We start from the raw sequence: 21,236 nt of genomic DNA, 5'->3' as shown, positions 1-21,236 counted from the left end.
TATATACAGATCATTTAGTAAGCAGAAATCAGAAATTTACCTTAACATATTACAGGAAGATGCTGATAACTTGACTGAATTGATGCTTGAAGAATGCACTTCCAGCAGCCATGATCGGCAGTTGAAGTTTTATTTGAACAATTTGATTTGACGAGAGTCACGAGACCGATTACTCTCTCTCTATTCAATCACGCTGCTGGATAAAAATAAAATTAATACAAGCATGTAACAAACAGGGAAAATAGGAAAATAGTGGAGTAAAAGTACAGATACATCACTTAAAATGTACTTAAGTAAAAGTACACAAATTTTAACAAGTAAAATTTTTGTAATTTGTTACTTCACACCCCTGTTTACAATCCCATGAGGCCTTGGGAGAGGATTCATAAATGACATGCAAGCAACACAAGTTTCATTGTAGGTAACATGAAAAATCCATACTATATTGAAGGATGGGCAACTGTCTTGCAGAGTTTTACTCCATCCCCATCCCTTGTGTTCTCTTCACAGGCTGTGTGGGTGTAATCTCAGAGCTCAGTCTTGTGAAAGTTTGTCATCAGCTCTACAATCCTCAAACTCTGTCCTGAGAGAGCTGGACCTGAGTAACAATGACCTTCATGATCCTGGAGTGAAGCGTCTTTCTGACGGACTGAAGAGTCCAAACTCTAAGCTGGAGATATTGAGGTTTGAGTTTCAAATATTTGATTCTTTTTTTTGGAAGTTAATTACTAAAAATCACACTGTTAAGATTTATTTATGCTATCTGTATGCAATTATTGTGTTTTTCTTTTCAGATTTTCCATCTGTAATCTCACCGCTCAGTCTTGTGGGATTTTGTCATCGGTATTACAATCATCAAACTCTGTCCTGAGAGAGCTGGACTTGAGTAACAATGACCTGCAGGATTCAGGAGTAAAGGTTCTTTCTGAAGGACTGAAGAGTCCAAACTGTCAGCTGGAAATACTGAGGTAATTGGTTTTACATTAAATAATTAACAAAATGCTACCACAATTAGGCCATCTGCTCTCAGTGGAATGCCAGAACTAAAGACATCATTTGCAGGCATTTCCCCCCCCCCGTATTTCTACAGATGTCTGTAGATGTGGTTTGTAATGAGATTGAAATGGCAAAATTACCTGAAACAATAACTAAACAAACTGCAAAGCATATTTAAAATAGCTTCTGACAGCACTGAACAAGCTAGCAGCACTACAGGTGCATCTCAATAAATTAGAATGTCGTGGAAAAGTTCATTTATTTCAGTAATTCAACTCAAATTGTGAAACTCGTGTATTAAATAAATTCAATGCACACAGACTGAAGTAGTTTAAGTCTTTGGTTCTTTTAATTGTGATGATTTTGGCTCACATTTAACAAAAACCCACCAATTCACTATCCACACACAAAATTCCGGCAGAAAAAATTATCGCAAAATGCGCCCATTTGGTCGCACACTGGAGCCCTGTGCAGTCCAGTATTTATTTGTCCTCAGTTGTTCAAATCGCGGTAATCGAATATGGTTATAGTGATAATTAAAATATGAAATGGTAATACTAACCGTGGGGTGTTTTATCACGATTTATCGTCAAACCAGTAATCGTTACATCCCTATATTGATGGCAGTACATGTCTGTACAATCCCAATATATGCCTCCATGTCAATGGTACCTACGCACATATTCCAGTCACCCATGCCGTTTACACTGATGGACCCATATACCATGACAGTTGTTTGCTTTTGCATCTGTCACTAATGAAAGTCTGGATGGTCACTTTGGTCTTTGGGACTGAGAACTCATTGTCCTTTTTTCCCAAAAACAAGCTGAAATGTGGACTCATCTAAATACAGCACACATTTCAACTGTTTTTTTTTTTGATTATCTGAAATGAGCTCCGGCTCAAACAACCCAGCGACATCACTGCATAGGATTGATGTATAGTTTATTCCTAGAGTAACATAGATTCAAGTTGCATTTCTTGATGCAGTGGCAGACTGTGTTAAGTGACAATGGTCTTCCAAAAGTACTCTCGAGCACACGTGGCGGTATTTAACAGAGTAGCTCACAGTAGGATTCCTGCCTTGCGCTACTTGTACTGAGATTTCTCTGGATTCCCTTAATCTTTTCACAATATTAGGTATGGTAGTTGGTGAAAGACCTAAATTGTTTGAGTTTTGATTTGTCTGACAATTCTGTCATGAAATTTGGTACAAAGTGATGAGCCATGATCCAGCTTTTCTGGCAAAGACTGAGATGCTCCTTTTACACCTAATCACGATCCCCTCACCTATTACCAATTCACCTGCGTATTGTGAACAGTTTAAAAACAGTTTAACATGGATATTCTAGAATCTTTTCATTTTTATTTTGTCTCTGTCCCAACATTTTTGGAGTGTGTTGCAGTGAAAACATTAGGGCCTTTCCCACCGCTGGAACCTTTTCATAGTACCAGAACTAATTGTGGAACTACCCACTTTTTGGCGTTTTCGCACCGCCGGAACTGGGTGCGATTTTAGTACCGGACTGCCTTTTTCGAGAACCAAATTAGCTCCTACTCCGGAGCAGGGTCTAACCAGCACAACTGGTACTAATCGTGACGTAAGTAGACACTGATTGGCCAAACGCATACGAAAACGCCCTCACCCGCCATGATTTAAAACGCAGTGTAAACATACTGTAAACATTGTGTCAACTTATTTCGCAAGTATGGAGAACAGCGATGGATGGACGGACGCTGAAGTGCAGGCACTTGTAGCAATTGTAGCACTGCCAGTTGTCGTTGGAGACTCTTAGTCCTCCTTTCCGTTCTTTTAATCGCTTTACGTATACGTCGACTTTCCATGTCCATTATTGTGAAACCCACAACTCTGCGAGACACAACAAAAACACAGCTCCGATCACAGCGTCCTCCATCCTCCTGTTGTTAATGTTGTTCTTCTTTGTTTCGGTTGTTGAACGCCGCACACAAATGACGTCGCTGTCGACCGGCTTACTTCACTTCTTAGTACACACTCTCAGTGCGAATGCAACCCTTTAAATAGTACTGGGAAATAGTTCCCGCAAAATCATCCCAGTACTTTAGTACTGTACATTTAGTTCTGGAATTAAAGTGGTGCGAAAGGCCCTACTGGGAATCTTTTCTTTGTATTTTTGAATTTTATTGCATTTTATAAAATGTCCCAACTTTTTTGGAATTTGGGTTGTAACGTACATGAAAAATTTAGAATTATTTGGCAAGACTATGGGGCAAATTGTGCACCAGCAAGCATCACAACAGAGAATGAAACCTCAATTTGATCCAGGTAAATGTGTGCTAATTTATAGGGCCCCATTCCTATATTTTGCCTGGGCCCCCCAAATCACTAAATCCACCCTGTGCAAATGAACAATGTATGTGTGCTCTTGGGGCACTGATCACTATAACATCATATTTCTGCTTGAACACACAGTTCAGTATATTCACGTAGTTGTCAAAATTAATGTACAGCTAGTGTTTTATAAAGGATGCTCACTTGTTTTGGATAAGTTTTTGAGGATCAGTGATGTTTATACATATGGGCATCAGACGCATAAAAACACAGACATGATTGCTTTTTCTGACATAGGAATTGTTCACTGATGAAGACGACATCGAGCCGCCTTCAGATCACGGAGTTTTCATGAATTCAGAATGTTTTTACTTTTCATTTGTATTTTGGTGTGTTTAGCGATTCTGAATGGATCCGTATAGTAGCAGTATTATGCAGTCCTTTGGCATCTCCCTGTGGTCTTGTTTGGTACAGCTGACTTGTGCTTATTTGTTAAAGTCACTGTATTATTGAGTTTTACATACTTTTAGGTACTTTTAAGTTGTTGAGTGTGTAGGACTTGATAGTACAATCCCTTAGAATAATCGGCACTTTGTTGACATCTTGAGTGGAGAGTAGAGGTAATCACTTCATTGATAGGCCCATGGCACCTCCAAAGGGCTCAACAGCAACACCTGGTGTCCCAGGTACGCTCCCCTTTGCTTTTACCCATCTAGGTCATTTTGCAGCCCATTTGGGATCCTTCCTTTTTAGCCACAGCCAGTTGCTACTTCGCTCAGCAGCATTTGACAGCGACTTAACGGCTTGACGTAAGGCCTGTCCTCTGACTCCCAACCCCTTCAGTAACCTGGTTGTTGCCGTGGCTGCTTCGTTGTACTGCTTCGGCTAATAGGTCTGAATACTTCAGCTTTTTACGTTAATTTGCTTCACCAATTGCAGCCTCCCATGGCACAGTTAGTTCCACGATGAACAAGGACTTTTGTGAGGTCGACCACATTATTAGGTCTGGGCTGAGGTAAGTTGTAATTATCTCAGGTGGAAAGCTGAGCTTCTGGTCCAGATCAACCTACATTTTCCAGTCCCGGGCAGTGTCCAGCAGGGTTGTTTCCATTTTTGTAGTTGGTTTTACTAGAAGCTGTCCTGCTCTTACGAAGGCGGTGGCTTTTGAGAATACAGGCATTGGAGGAGGGAGGCCATTGGTGGTGGTTCTCCTTCCCTCCAGGATAATGGCCAGTTGTCTCAGAACCTGATTGTGCCAGGTGTAACATCCTTGGGAAAGACCTTGGTTTTACAGCCGACGAGGATATGCCTTAGCATTGCTGGGGTTTGACAGAGAGGACATGATGGATCTTCTCCAATCCACAGGTTTAGGTTCTTGGGTGTGGGGAGAACATGGTAGGTGGCTCTGATGATGAAGCTCCTTCAAAGATCCTTCCAGGTGAGTTTATGTTGCTCCAGATTTTCCCAGTTAGTGTCCCAGTTTGGACTGGGAGACAGCCTTTGTGCATCTCTCTGCCTCCTCTTGCTGCCAGACCTCTGCAACTATCAGTTTTCTCCTCTGGGCGGATGTTGTTTGTACCATATGGGTCGGCTTGCCCCAAGTCAAAAACCCCCTCTTCCCTGCTGCACCTGTCCGATAATTTTGGTAATGGGGACCTCGTAGACTGTTAGAGGCTACATTAGACAAGGGAGCAAGCCGAATTGCAGGCACCAAAGTTTCAGCTTGCCAGGAAGCAAGGCATTATTTATACTGTCAAGGCCTTTAATGGTTTCTTCCCTCAGTTGGTCACTCTGATCTGAGTCCTTGAGGCTTGCATTGTACCATTGCCCTAAGCTCTTGACTGGCATCTCCAACACCGTTGGAATGGGTGTTTCATCGATGTGGAATCTCTGGTATACGAGTTTCCCTCTGACAATGGATATGCTTCTAGATTTACTGGGTTTTAACTTCATACGCGTCCATGTTATGTTGGCATGAAGCTTTACCAGTAGACGTTTGGTACATGCAATGGTTGAGGTCAAGGTCATCATGTCATCCGTGTAGGCACGAATAGGAGGAAGACGCTGTCCAGCCTGCAGACGTTCTCCTCCTACTCCCCATTTGGAAGCTCGAATGATCAATTCCATTGCCATGGTAAAGGTTAGGGGGAAGATGGTACACCCTGCCATTATTCCCACTTCCAATGATTGCCACGATGTGGTATACTCTGTTGTTGTAAGGCAGAATTGCAGATCTTTGAAGTATTGAAGTCCAGGAATAAGATATGCAGATCTCATCCTTCCCTTTTTGCAGACTGGATTTGATGCCATATCATACTAGTATGTTCTAAGCATCCCGAGAAGCCTGGTATACCAGCTTTCTGTATCGACGTATCAATCAAGTTGTTCTGTTTCAGGTATGTTGTCATCCTTTGAGCAACGATGCTAAAGAATATTTATCCTTCAACATTCAAGAGATTGATTTGACGAAATTGGTTGACGTTCAAGGCATCCTTTTCCTTTGGGATTAGCACTCCCCCTGCTCTTCACCATGTTTTTGGGATTGTTTGCTTTTTCCAAGCCACTTTCATTTGCCTCCACAGGAACCGAAGAACCTCTGGAGCATTCTTGTACAGCCGGTAAGGAACTCCGTTTGGTCCGGGAGCTGAAGCTGCCCTTGCCTTTCTCACAGTTTTCTCAACCTCGCTCCACCTTGGAGGGCTGTCATCCAGTTGATGTTCTGGCTGAGGAATGGGTGGCATGTCTGGTGGTATCACCCTCTGCTCATATCTCTGGCTGTCTGTGTGTGTTGCTTTCAAGTGGTCTTCCATCTCCTTCTTTGACACTTTAAGTGACCCACTCTTTTCCTTTGTAAAGAGAGCTTTCACAAATCTGAAGGGATCTTTGCAGAAGGATGTTCTTGCCCTCTCCTTCTTGCATCGGGTTCTGATGTTTTCTGCTCTCTGCAGTCTTCCCAGGCGTTCCTTTAGATCTGCTTGCAGAATGTTTATGCCAGCTCTTTGTTCTGGTGAGGATTCCTTCCACTGTTTTCTCAAATCCCTTCTCTCTTTGACCAGGCACATGATTTCTTGCTGCCTTCTGGACTTGGGAGGGGTTGTTGTTTCCTTCTATCCTCTCTCTTTTAATCCGAATCTTTCCACCCCGTATGAGTAGATCAGATCGCTCATTTTATCCAGCTTCTTCTCTGCTGTTCCTCTGAGTTCATTCAGGATCTTACTCAGGTCTGCATTGACTTGTCCACTCTTTCTTGCTGCAGGACTTTGGCTACTTCACTTGAGGTCTGTAGCCTTGGATATTCTTCTCCGTAGCAAGCTGCATCTGGTTGGGTTCCAGGTTCTTAGAAGTTGTGCTCAAACTACCCTCCTCAGCCACTGGGGTACTGATGCTCAATGGACTGTGGGATGTGTCCTGCCACTGAGCTTCATTCGAATGATTTGATCTTTTCCTCGAGAGGTAAGTATCAATGCTAGTTCCCGGCCTCACCTCCTTCAAGCACTTTATCTGTCCTTGATGTCTTTTTTGGCCGCTGATAGATGTTACCTTGGACCAGCCGCAGCTGCATATTTGGAGTTCTTGTCTCACAGCTGATCCTGTAGGTGCCATGCCGATTATCTGATTTATCGTCGTGTTCATGCCAGGGTCAATTACCGAGTTGTCAATCGATGAGTCATCTTCCACTCCCTCTCTCGCAGACTCAAGGGGTATTTTTCGTTTTGAATTTTTTGTAGCCATATGGGGTGACTCTTATTCACTAATCAAAGCGACGGAGCCTGCCGTCATGGATAGCTAGTCCATGACAGCCCCGTTGGAGTCTTTCCTCCTGTCAGCTGTCAACTGTACTTTCACAGTAGTCACTGGATTTCTCCAACTTATCAGTTGAGCATGTAGGTCTTGATAGTACAATCACTTAGAATAATTGGCACTTTGTTGACATCTTGAGTGGAGAGTAAGGGGTAATCACTTCATTGGGGTCATCTGGTGGGCACCCCCCTTAATGTCAGTAAATAATGTCTGCAGTGACATTTTTGCAAAGAGTGTTTGCCAAAAAGAACACTAAAGGTTTAAATCTATCTAAAATTTATTTTCATTAAAAATAATAACATGGAATTGAAAAGTAATACAGAATACAAAAGGTTTTGTGAATATAAAAGATTGGGGGTCTTGCAGTATTGATTCAGAAAGGAGGGGGGATTTGAAGTAAAAAAGACTTGAGAACCACTGCAATAAACTAGCAAAAATATAAATTGATAATTAATTAAAAACTATTTGAAACTGGAAAAAAAAAAAAAAATTGTGTCATTTTGGTGCAAATCTCTCATGTGGGTGGGGTTAGCAGCAGATTCTCACTGGATAGTGAGTTTTTGATTAACAGCTTCTGGACCACAGTGTTGTGTTTACAAGTGTGACTGAGAATCTGCAAGCAGCTTCTTATTTCATTTTAGAACATGAAGTTAGAATTTTTGTATTTAAATCTTATCTTTGTCATCCTTCATTCACTATTTTTTTTTACATAAGATTTCAGGAGCAGTATTGTGCCACTATTGTCTGCATGAGCGATCTAACGCCTTATTTAGTTTTGCATTTAAATGCAAGCTGTATAATGTCCAATTATTTGGGGGAATATTTGTTTCTTTCTGATAATGTAAAATGAGCGTAAAATTATCTTTTTTTGTTTATTGAATAATCAGTTCAATACAAAAATTATACAACATATAATGTACGCAACAATCAAACTAATGTGATGTGGACTGTTGCTGTATGTTTTTGTAGGTTGTCTGGCTGTATGGTGACAGAGGAAGGCTGTCATTATGTGTCTTTGGCACTGACTTCAAACCCCTCACACCTGAGAGAGCTGGATCTGAGCTACAATCACCCCGGAGATTCAGGAGACAAACTGCTCTCCTACAGCTACCATAAAAGGTAGAAACAAACATCTTCAAAATGATAAATTAAGTTGCAAACATTAACATGTATGACAAGTTATGTTTTGGAGTCACTATTATAGTAAATGAGTTAACATTACCTCAGATTATAGAGCAATTCAAACAAACTCACACTCAACCATAAGAATACACAACAGTTTCAACAAAAAAGCTGTGGAGGAGTACAAAGACAGCACTCTGGAAAGCGTTTCTCAGATTCAGTGATCAGCTTCCAGGAGCCAGAGGAAAACACAGGGAAAACATATGACAGTACACCACAAAATAAGCCAAATCAAGTCACCTTTAGTCTTATAGTGCTTTATACTTTATACAGTCTCGATGTTGCAGGATGCAATTCAGCTGTAAAGCAGCTCTTCAGAAGATGATAGTGCAGCTTAATTCAGTTCAAGCTTTGTTCTCATCCAATGGTGTTAGTCAGTGCAGTCATATCGATACATTTCTAAAAGTTAGGTGACTTTCAGACTCCAACTAAACAAGCTAGAAGGACAAGGAACCTAAACTTTTCTTCCACATCAAGGCGTTCCCCATAGCGACCCCTATAGGACTCAGTGTCTCGTTCCCTACTCAGGGAACCATGGTTACATACGTAACCTGAGACGTTTTATTATTTGTTTAATATATAAATTAATATAATTTTCCATACATTATCAGCGTTTGGTAGACAGATAATTATTATATTTTTAGACATTATTTGACAGATCATTAATTAATATTAGATAGATATTAGTATGGTAGGTTATAAAGATTATAAATCTTTTATTATTAGAATGTTATTAAAATGATTAATGTTATTTAATAATTTACCATTCATAGGCTACATAATAAATAATCCTGTCATATACAATTTATGACATAAAAAAAACCAGGGGAAAAAAGTTAATTTAGTTTAAAATCGTAGTCCTGATTAAAAATTCCTCCCATCCAGGTAACAGCTGCAGATTGTGCAGAATTATCTAAAAAGTGATAAATGGTTCCAGACAGAATGGCTGATTAGACATATCATAAAGGAGTTCTTTAGGAATAATCTAATGTATTCTGTTAAACAACAACAACGTTTATTATAGAGCACATTTAAACACAACCGAGGTTGACCAAAGTGCTTTACAAAGAATAAAATGCAAATAAAATAAAAGGGTAACAAGGAAATCAACAGACAAATAAAATCAGCAGTACAGTAAAAAACCCAGGAAACACACTAAGGAGTGTTATAAGCCAGGGTGAAAAAAATATATGTCTTTAGATATGATTTAAAAATACTAATAGATGGGGCACGTCTGATAAAGAGAGGAAGGCTATTCCAAAGCTTTGGTCCTGCAGTAGCGAAGGCGCGATCACCACACTTTTTATTATTACTCTTGAGTAGGCCAAGGTCACATGATCTCAAGGTTCTAGACGGGGTATACGGAAGCAGCAAATCCATTAAGTATTGAGAAGCCAGTTTATTGAGGGCTTTGTAAACAAATAATAAGATTTAAAATCAATCCTATACTTGACAGGAAGCCAGTGTAGGGACATTAAAATAGGAGTAATATGTTCATATTTTCGCTTCCTGTCAAGCAGTCTAGTGGCTGCATTCTGAACTAACCGAAGACGAGAAATTGAAAACTGAGATATACCAAAATACAAAGAGTTACAGTAATCAAGCCGAGATGTTATAAAGGCATGGATAGCTATTTCAAGATTTTTTCTAGATAGGGAGGGCTTGACTTTACTGAGAAAACGAAGTTGGTAAAAACATGACTTAACTACAGCTGTAATCTGTCTATCAAACTAAGTCAAATAAAATGCCCAAGTTCCTGGCACACTGTGTATTATATGGAGTGAGGAAGCCAAGATCAAAATTAAAAGCAACATTTTGCTTAGGACCAAACAAAATAATTTCAGATTTTTTTGTTGTTCAGGTGTAAGAAATTGCTCGAAAGCCATAGCTTAAGTTAATTTAGACAATCTAACAATGGTTGAAGAGAATACTTATTATTACGCTGTAGGGGAAGATAAAGCTGAGTATCATCAGCATATAGATGAAAGGAGACACAATATTTTTCAAAAATAGAAGCCAAGGGGAGCAAATACATTGAAAACAACACAGGCCCAAGGATCGAACCTTGCGGAACACCACAACCGAGAGGAATGTCAGTAGAAACGCAATGCCCTATTTGAACAGTAAAACACCTATTTGACCAATAAGAGCGAAACCACTTTAAAACCATACCACAAAGTCCTCGATTAGTACCATGAAGTACTAATACAATGGTCCAACCATGATGCAATCCAGGCATGACAGAAGAATGTTGTGGTCGACTAAGTCAAATGCAGCGCTTAAAGGGTTAGTTCACCCAAAAATGAAAATTCTGTCATTAATTACATTTACATTTAGTCATTTAGCAGACGCTTTTATCCAAAGCGACTTACAATTGGGGGATACATAAAGCGATTCTTCTTAAAGAGGCAAACAGATACAAGAAGTGGTTGTAATACCAAGTTCTTAGACATTAGTTCTCTTCTGTCTCAGTGAGGGGACAGAAGGAGAAGATGGGAGTTTTTGCAGTGGGTGGGGTTGGTTTGAAGTCCTGTGTGTGTGGGGCTGAGAATTGGCTACTGATTGTTCTGGTTTTGTCTGTGAAGAATGTGGCAAAATCATCAGCTGTTATAGAAGTGGTAGGAGGTGGTGGAGGGGGACAGAGGAGAGAATGGAAAGTTTTGAAGAGATTACGTGTGTCTGGAGCGCTGTTGATCTTGTTGTGGAAGTATGAAGATTTGGCAGTATGGACTTCAGCAGAGAAAGATGAAAGCAAAGACTGATACATACTTAGGTCTGACGGATAATATGGACATCAGGGGTTCAACTATAATTTTACAAAGCTACGAGAATACTTTTTGTGCGCAAAAGAAAAAAAAAACTTTATTCAACAATTCATCTCCTCTGTGTCACCGTAGCTCCATTTTGGAGAGTATCCACTGAACGCAAACAGCGTATGTTATTCTGTGTCAGCCGTACCACAGGGATACGTTGTTTTACGTTCAAATCAAAGCACAAACAATGTAGAAAACGTATCCGTGTGGAACCTGATTGAAAGACGTCATTAATAGAGTTATCTGACAAGAAAGACTGTAGTTGAGCCAGTATAACTTTCTCCATAATCTTTGAAATAAAAGGAAGATTTGAGATTTCAAGATCAAGCCCTTGCCTGGGTTTACCTGCCATAACCCATAATTTAAAAGCTTCCTGGGCTTCAGCCTGATATTCAGGTACATATTTACTCCAGCCAGGCCTAATCTTATTCATTATACACTTCGATTTAAAAAATGGCTTACTACAACCATGCAGGGCATTAACTATATCCCTCTGATGATTTACATCTTTACAGTTAATATCTCTTCACATCATTGCATCCCTAGGTAAATGAATATTACTCACACATTTATCTGTACTTGCATAATGGGCTAAAACAGGGCTGTCCAAACTCGGTCCTGGAGGGCCGGTGTCCTGCAGAGTTTAGCTCCAACTTGCCTCAACACACCTGACTGGAAGTTTCTATGCCTAGTAAGAGCTTGATTAGCTGGTTCAGGTATGTGTAATTAGGGTTGGAGCTAAACTCTGCAGGACACCGGCCCTCCAGGACCGAGTTTGGACAGCCCTGGGCTAAATGGTCTGACCAATCCATTTTTGCTGCATTGATATTTTCATTATTAGACATCGCTATGAAATACTTTCAAAAACATTTACCACCATAGACACCGGTATGTGATCAGTTGTTACTGTATCATATAAGATACTCATACCCCTCAGCGAGGCATGTGCATCTGCTGTACTAATACAATGGTCCAACCATGATGTTGTTTCAAGCCTCACTAACATATGTATAGCTATCTACAGGCAAACACACTTCACTTGACAAAATGAACAATATGACTGGAAAATAATGAATTTCTGTCTGAGATGTCCGCATTCATGTCCCCAATGACATACACACTAGAAATAGTAGAACTTTCAATAAAATAACTGATAAAAGCTAGTCTATTTAAATACTCATCTTCATTATGATGCCATTCGTAAGGTGTATACACATTTAGAATAATACAATTATTATCTTGATAAGTAATCTGTATTGCAATACACCAATTAACATCCAGTCTAACCACCTTAAGCACTGAGTCTAACTTTTTTCCACAGTATGTCTACACCCCCTGATATCCTATCTTTCATTAAATCCATACCAAGATCTGTTGTGGATTCACCAGCACCATGAAAATCATTATTAAGAGAATTCAATTTATATTGCTAAAAATGTCTCTTGCAAGCATAAAATGTCACAGTGCTCCAAAAGACTGTCCACAACCATACGGCGGGCTTTATCCCCAACAATCTGGCCCACACGCAGACCACGACAGTTGTATGACACAACCCGAATGTCCATGGGGGGCACCAACACTGTTTATTATACCTGAGGGGGCACACTTTCTCCAGCAATTGGTGCAGAATTTGACCCGCTAACTACCACCCTACGTGGCTCATAATAGCGTCTAACAAAAGCCCCTTCGGGCCAGAGCTGCGGGTCATACATTTCACTGACTTCATTACATTCAGCAGAAACTTTAAATGAACTGTATCTGCTTTGAACAGTTTCAATCTTCTGGCAAGCAACATCGCGTCCAAGTTTTTCTTTCAGATACTCAGACAAAGTCAAGGCATCTAAGTCAGGTGTAAACTTGTAGGCAAAAACACTCACCAGTTTGGTCTTAACCATTCTGATGTTGCCCACATCTCCAGTACCAACAACAGACATGACATTACCTGAATTCTTTTTCTGCCTGGGAATGACAACGGACGATATTGATTTAGTATCAGCATTCTCAAAACCTTGTCAACGACCCTTTTTCACCACGCGACTCTACTTTGGAGAATCTGAGGAAGATGTTAATCCTGTAGCTCCCTCCATTGTCACAGAACTTTCCACTATCTGAGCACTCAAAGATAAGGACCCCGCCATCACAGCTCCTTCGCCAATGCCCGTTTCCAAAGTTTCCATCGATTTGGCCCTGAGTGCCGTACCCTCGATCCGTGTAGCTCTGACCGTTGCTGCCGACACCTCCAAACCACCACCTTGTGTCGTATCGTATCCGTCGATTGCTCCAAAGCACACACTCTTCTATTAATATCCACTGTGATAGCTCGTACATCTTCACCCACATTAACATGTAGTTGCAGTGCGTGTTTCATAGAACAACACTCAGCTGCTCCATTCTTCCAAGCAAACTTGAAACATCGATGCTATTGAAGGACACTGGTGGCAACTCATCCAAATAATGTGAAACAAATCTGGGGATATCTTCGCCACATTCATTCATCACTTTAAGACAGCTATGTTATTAATGTCTTTCTGTGGCCCTTTATGAGAAACATTTCGTTGTGTTGTAGGACATAATTCAAACAGCACCTTCTTTGAGGCCTCAATCCAATCAGAATCAAACGTCTTTGCAGCCAACAGGACAATTTTGTCCTGACTTAGAGTCTTAATTTTAACAGCAAGAAAATTAAGGAATTCATCCTCAGCAATAACTTTGCCATCAACAGTGTTATATATCTCAGGTTTCAAACGAGATCAGACGCAAATGCAGACGAAGATACAGCCAACCCTTGTGTCGTAGCATCCGCTATATTGTATATATATATAAAGCGCCCAGGGGAGGTCGCGGCAAGACCACAGAATGAAAGCTGCAGCCCGCCGAGATTTCAGCAGCCTGAATGGCAACCCCCGCTGATACGCCGTCACACCAACGCCAGCTGTTTCTCTCGAACACTCGCGGAGATTCGTCTTGAAGAAGGCTCGGCTCCGAAGCGAAAAGCTGATGTGCGTTTGCACGCGCTCTCCTTTTATATCCGCGCTGCGGGGCGGGGTGCGCGTGGCGAAACACGCACGCCAACTGTCATTGGCTTGTTTAGTTAACACTCGAAGGTGATTGGGCTCTCGGGCGAGATCCCAATTCGTCAGTCACTGACGTAACGTCTCCGTTCCCTCCTTCAGGGAACGAGGGTTACACAAGTAACCTAGACGTTCATTCACATTGTTTCTAGATTATTGTGTAGAGTGATCAGATGCATTTAAAATAATTGTTTAAAACTTTTCACACAAAAAAAAACAAGTTTCACTGTTTTTTGATCCTGATACAAAATGACCAGCTAACATTAATTGACTAATCATATCAGCAGCACATGTGAAAGTGTGAATGAGTACTAGTCAGGTCAAATTACTATCATACTAATTAAGATTGTAAGAGCAGACTGATTGCTATAAAAGGAGGGAAGAGGCGCTTCCAATTATTATGTTCTTGTTAGCAATGGTTACCTCCAAAGAAACACGTGCAGCCCTTATCGATTTGCATCAACATGGCTTCAAATGCAAGGAAATTGCTACAAAGAATATTGCACCTGAAAGAACCATTTACCGGATCATCAAGAACTTTAAGGAGAGAGGTTCGACTGCAGTGACGGAGTCTTCAGGATGTCACAGAGAGTCCAGCAAATGCCAGGACCGTCTCCTCCTGAGGAGTCAGCTATGGAATCGTGTCACCTCCAGTGCAGAGCTTGCTCAGGAATGGCAGCAGGTTGGTGTGAGAGCATCTGCACGCACAGTGAGGCCAAGACTTTTGGACAACGGCCTGGTGTCAAGAAGGGCAGCAAAGAAGCCACTTTTCTCCAAGAAAAACGTCAAGGACAGACTGAAATTCTGCAGGAAGTACAAGTATTGGACAGCAGAAGACTGTTGCAAAGTTATTTTCTCTGATGAAGCTCCCTTTCCGACTGTTTAGGACATCTGGAAAATCGATTGTTCGGAGAAGAAAAGGTGAACGCTACTATGAGTCCTGTGTTGTGCCAACAGTGAAGCATCCTGAGACAATCAATGTTTGGGGTTGCTTTTTAACCAAGGCAGTGGGCTCTCTCATAATTCTGCCCAAAAACACTGCCATGAATAAAGAATGATATCAAAACTTCCTGCAAGAGTGACTTCTTTCAACGATCCATGAGCAATTTGGTGATGATCCGTGCATTTTCCAGCATGATGGAGCACCATGTCACAAAGCAAGAGTGATAAAAGAAGTAGCTCGAAGATCATTACACTGAAATTTTTGATCCGTGGCCAGGCAACTCCCGGGATCTCAATCCCATAGAGAACCTGTGGTCAGTCCTCAAAAGGCGAGTGGACAAGCAGAAGCCCACAAATTGTGATCAACTCCGAGGAAAATAATAAGGCAAGAATGGTTCGCCATCAGTCAGAATTTGGCCCAGAAGCTAATATCCAGCATGCCAGAGCGAATTGCAGAGGTTATGAAGAACAAGGCTCAACACTGTAAATATTGATAATTTAGCCAATAATGGCCAATAAAAGCCTTTAAACCATATGATATGTTTATCATTGTTTTTCAGTATACCATAGACATATGTGGAAAAAATTATCTACAAATACTGAAGCAGCAAACTTTGCAAAAAACAAAATTTATGTCACTGCCAAAACTTTTGGCCACGACTATATGTATGTATATATATATATATATATATATATATACTGTATATTGTGATGAGTGGGGTGGGGCCAAGAGCTGTGGGAACGGAGCGAGGCCAGTGGAGTGAATGATAATGAGGTCTCACCAGTCTCGAGTCCCACGGAGGAGCTCCAGAAGGATAAAAGGAGGAGTAACGACAGTGAAGGACGAGAGAGGACCAGGCCTGAACTATTTATGTTGTTTTGGTTCTGTTTGTGCGCAGCAGTCGTCCGTGAGGTCAAAACTATTTTCACTTTTGTGTTTATTTTGTTATTAAATTATGTTCTGTCATGACAACTCTCGGAGGGATTGGCATGGTAATGTACATGACAATGTTAATCTATTTGGTCTTGGCGGAATAGATCTGCTACGCTGCTGCTGCGTCAGAGCAAGTACAGAGATTTACTACTGCCAATACATCCACAACATGCTGCTGTAAGCATATAAGAAATATTGCTGCTGCAAATATAACATACATGAAATAACCCCCCACAAAGCAGGAGACATAGAGGGACAATACAAGCCAAAACAAGAACAAAACACCCCCCAACAAGCATTTCTATCGCCAACACATATGTATTCCTGCTGCTCTGAAGAGCCATGTGTATTACTATCTATGTGTGCCTGGGCTACCACACTGACTGGCTTAACGCTAGTGGCCTATGACTATGTGAGCCTTGGCTACCACGCCAACTTGCTTAACACTAGCGGCCTAGGACTATGTGAGCCTTGGCTACCACGCCGACCGGCTTAACAATAGTGGCTTATGGCTATGTGAGCCTTTGGCTACCTTGCCGACTGGTTTAACAAGAGTGGCTTATGACTATATGAGCCTGAGCTACCACGCTGACTGGCTTTACTCTAATTAGACGTGCACTATGTGTTGTGTTTAATTAACAAAATGGATATACGTTGCAATCCGAATTACTATCGGCGTGTCCTGAGCGTGATTACATATGCTCTAACTGCGTTTGCTCCAGCTGTATAAACACAGATGTTAAATGCTGCTGCTAATATGCTTAATATTTAACTCCTGCATACAATGCAAACTGCTAACATGACACTTAGTTTAAACTTGATTATGGTTGCTCATTTTTTGAATTCAATTAGACAGACCACACAATACACACAGCGATATGGATTAGAAGAGCATTCACTTATCTTAGATGTTGATTTCGCTGTTCTGAAGCAAGCTGCAACTGCTACAGCAACACTAGTCATATATTTGAATGTTGAGCAGCGAGCTCACTGGCTACAGATACAGGAGAGAACCAATCAGCTGTGTCATGTGATAATGATGTCATTAGGTCAGATTGAGTTAGACCTATCAAACTGCGCCATCTAGAGTTTCATGCCAGAACTCTGTATTTTAAATGTTCGCCGGTTCCTGCCTCCTCCTTCCCCGATCTACAAACTTTGTTACATTGGTGCCGAAATCCGGGAGCAAGGAGGGACATGCTGTCAGAGAGCCTTCGCTGCTGAGGGGGATCGCGGTGCTGAGGAGATCGGGCAGGAAAAAGCGGAGACTGCCAGTGGCTGGAATGGAAGACGGAACGTTGGAAGACGAGGTGGGATGGAGGGCTTGCTGCTGTGCTCCTGGGTCGAGGAGGGGTGGTTGCGGTCCGAGAGGGAGCGGAGGAGTCGGCGCCGTTCGCCAAGAGGCCGGAGCCTGCTGCCGTCCGCCATGTTTGGGGAGGAGCAGGGAACAGGGGACTTGCTGCCGGCTGCCATCGCCATCCACTAGGACGCGGAGGAGCGCTGGGCCGTCCACCAAAGATGTCCAGTACCATCGCATGGCACCGCGAGTGAGAGCCTCTCAGCTGGTTGAGGACCAAGCGGCAGTGTGTCCGGGAACCGGACCGAGAATTTTTTATTTATTTTTTCCTCTCTCCCCTCTGTCCCTCCTCATCCTTCCGTCTCCTTTTCTCTCGCCTTGTCTGTCTTTACCCCCAGTTACGGCGCGGCCGCCATGATCGGCGGGGGGATTAGAGCGCAGTCTCGGGAGTACTCCCCGGCCTGCGAGGGGCGATGGGGGTATGTGACGAGTGGGGCGGGGTTAGTTGTATTTTGGTGTTTCTACTTGTACTGGGGTAGTCGTGGCCTAATGGTTAGAGAGTCGGACTTGTAACCCAAAGGCTGTGGGTTTGAGTCTTGGTACCAGCAGGGATTGTAGGTGGGGAGAGTGAATGACCAGTGCTTTCTTTCAGGTGAGACCCTTGAGCAACACACCGAACCCGCAACTGCTACCTGGGCACTGCAGCAAAAATGGCTGCCCACTGTTCTGGGTGTGTGTGTTCATTACTCGCTGCTGTGTGTGTGCACTTGGTTGGGATAAATGCAGAGCAAAAAATTCCAAGTATAGGACACCATACTTGGCTACGTACACATCACTTTCACTTTTTTTGTACTGAATGTGTTAATGCAAACTTGTCTTCAGAAATTGCTGTCTGTATTTATGTTTAAGTCTTGCAAAGAGTAATGGAGAAAGTGGGCACACTTGTCTAGTCCCACGTTGTAATTGAAATATTGGAATAATGTCATTAGTAATCACAGAGGCTTTTGGGGTGCTATATAATGTTTTGATCAACTGAATGAATGGTTCTCCGATTCAAAATTTTTGAAATAGTGTAAAGGGAAAATGCCAGTTTACTTAATCAAAAGCTTTCTCAGCGTCTAGTGATACAATTAGTGTGGTATTTTGGGTTTTACAGATATTTATGATGTTAAATAGGCAGCGTGTATTATTTAGACAGATTATTCAAATGAGCCAAGACTATTCAAACAGACAAAATTCAATTTTAAACTCCAAGAATTCCTAGAGACTCAATCAAGCTTCCCTTCTATGTAATGTTTCTAAGCCATTTAGACTAATTTAATCTAATGTTGTAGTTAAGACCACCTAAACCAAGACCAAGTCGAAACCAAGACCAGAGTGCGTTGAGACCAAGACAAGACTGAGACCAAGGCAGGCCGGGACAGAGTCAAGACCAAGAACAAACCAGCACTCCTGAAATTCATCTGAAAGATCCACATTTACTGCCTGAAAAATACCAAATATTTAATCAATAAATACAATTGGATTAATAAGACACTATATATAAAGTTGTTACCTATCAAATCAGAGGTGGCACAGAAGCTGCATCTGAACTGACAATTACATCTGCATACATTTTGTTGAGATTGTTTTAAAAATAATATTTTGAATATAAAAATATGATGGAAAAATAAAATGAATATGAATATCAAACTAAAGCCGCCAGTAGGCTAGGTGGTGGCAAATGATTGAGTTACAGAATCATTTATTCAACCGATTCATTCAAAGCAGCTGACTCCTTCAGTAACGAATCACCGTGTTGCTTGGAAACACACAACAGTTTTGCTATGGATTTTTTTGGAACTAGTTTCATTACTGAAATAGCAAAATAAATAAAATTAAAATTGTGTCTAAAATGTAATTCACCTAATATTCACTTGTTTGTTGAGTGTTTGTATAAAATCGATATCATGTTTTACAATTGTGCTCATATTCGTGAAAACAGATCTCTTGCTCTTGAGATATGTCCTAGGTTTATATATTATACTATGAAAAAAGATCATATCTTCCTTTTTTTTTGGGGGGGGGGGGCAATTTAATTATAAATTTAATTATATAAATTTATAATTAAATTAATACATTTGTATTAATTTTGGAGAAAATTTTGACACAATTCCCCATTAAATTCAGAAAATAAATACAATTAAAAATGAGTTATTGATTGCATTTTAAGCAGGAAGTTATACATCATCACATTAACTATTATTTCTAAGCCATATAGACTCATTTACGTTTACATTTTATCTCTCTTTCTATCTATCAGTCATCACTAGCAAAGCCTAGCAACTAGCCTAAGACATGCTAAATCATTCTAAAACATGCTAGCAATGTGTTAAAATGTGATTATAATGCATAGCAAGACCCTACCAACCACCCGATGTGCCTAAGCAACTGTATAGCAACACCCTAGCAACCAATTAGAACACTCATCAACCACATAGCATCCACGCCTAGCAACCACATAGCATCACCCTAACAACCACTCATTTAAGCTTCCTTTCTAATATTTTTTAAATCTATCTGTCGAAAATTCTATCTTTTAAAATTTCTAAACTAAAACTTTTGTTTACAGACTTAATGTGACTCTGTGTGTTTTATAGTGTGGATCATGGAGGAGAATCCAGGATTACAGCAGGACTAAAGAAATGTACGTCTACAAACAGACTCACTCACACACACACACACACACACACACACACACACACACACACTCACACTTACACACAGCTGTAGTGATTGTTGTTGTTATAAATGTCTCTGTTCTTGTGTTCAGATGCCCGTTTTCTCACACTGGATCCAAACACAGCAAACACTGAACTCCTCCTGTCTGAGAACAGAAAGGTGACATGTGTGAGAGAGAAACAGCCGTATCCTGATCATCCAGAGAGATTTGATGTTTGGAAGCAGGTGTTGTGTAGAGAGAGTGTGATTGGACGATGTTACTGGGAGATTGAGTGGAGTGGACGTGTGTTTATATCAGTGTCATATAAGAGCATCAGCAGGAAGGGACAGGGTAAAGGGTGTTTGTTTGGATATAATGATCAGTCCTGGAGTTTGTACTGCTCTCCCGCCAGATACACATTCATGCACAATGACATAGAGACTGATCTCCCTGTGAAGCCCAAAAGCAGTATAAAAGGAGTGTTTGATGATATCTTTAGAACAGAAGTGTATGATAATGGTAAACTAGGAGTGTATGTGAGTAACAGTAGAATAGGAGTGTATGTGGATCACAGTGCAGGAACTCTATCCTTCTACAGCGTCTCTGACACAACAAGTCTCATCCACACAGTCCAGACCACATTCACTCAGCCGCTCTATCCTGGATTTAGAGTTGATCCTGAATCATCAGTGAAACTGTGTTGATGAATGAGAATAGATTGACAAGAGATTCTACCCATAATGCTTTGAGCCGCATGATAAATCAGTAACAGTGAGATGTTATAGTCTATTCTTTTCTCTTCATGACATGAATACTGCAGCTGAACTTCTGCCACTGAAATAACATGTCAGAATAAATGTGTGTAATAAATCCTCATATAGAAAGTAAGAGCTGTGTGTGTGAGAGTGAGAGAGATTCCTGCTGAGTGACAATGTGTATCTATGCTTTTCTAAATCTACATTTGTTTTTTTTTCGTGTCACATCAATCATTTGTATGATTTCTATCAAAATTACCATTCATTTGAAAAGTACCTTTCACAAACATAATTCATTGAAAACATGTAATTCTTATCTTTATTACAAATGTATTTGATTTTTCTCTATTGTTTGTGCAGAAATAATAAAATACAATGACAAATTAACTTGAGATCAGAATTTAATTGATGATGAATATGTGAAATGTCTGAA

The 21,236-nt window shown here is 40.9% G+C and overlaps 1 protein-coding gene across 1 annotated transcript in view; it reads left to right on the top strand.

Annotated features, from left to right (window-relative positions):
• Positions 1–21,018, top strand: part of LOC107561645 (NACHT, LRR and PYD domains-containing protein 3-like) — a 39,415-nt gene extending 18,397 nt beyond the window's left edge. The window contains exons 7-12 of the mRNA XM_016246118.1: positions 511–684; positions 795–968; positions 8,078–8,227; positions 19,987–20,033; positions 20,160–20,529; positions 20,590–21,018. Of these exons, the coding sequence (XP_016101604.1) occupies positions 511–684; positions 795–968; positions 8,078–8,227; positions 19,987–20,033; positions 20,160–20,529; positions 20,590–20,752 (1,078 nt within the window). The 3' untranslated portion in view covers positions 20,753–21,018. The remainder of the gene's footprint in view (positions 1–510; positions 685–794; positions 969–8,077; positions 8,228–19,986; positions 20,034–20,159; positions 20,530–20,589) is intronic.
• Positions 21,019–21,236: the final 218 nt, after the last annotated feature.

This window comes from Sinocyclocheilus grahami, unplaced genomic scaffold, assembly GCF_001515645.1.
Source record: "Sinocyclocheilus grahami isolate Dianchi unplaced genomic scaffold, SAMN03320097.WGS_v1.1 scaffold786.1, whole genome shotgun sequence".
Taxonomy (NCBI): domain Eukaryota; kingdom Metazoa; phylum Chordata; class Actinopteri; order Cypriniformes; family Cyprinidae; genus Sinocyclocheilus; species Sinocyclocheilus grahami.
This window is presented reverse-complemented; position numbering and strand designations above follow the sequence as displayed.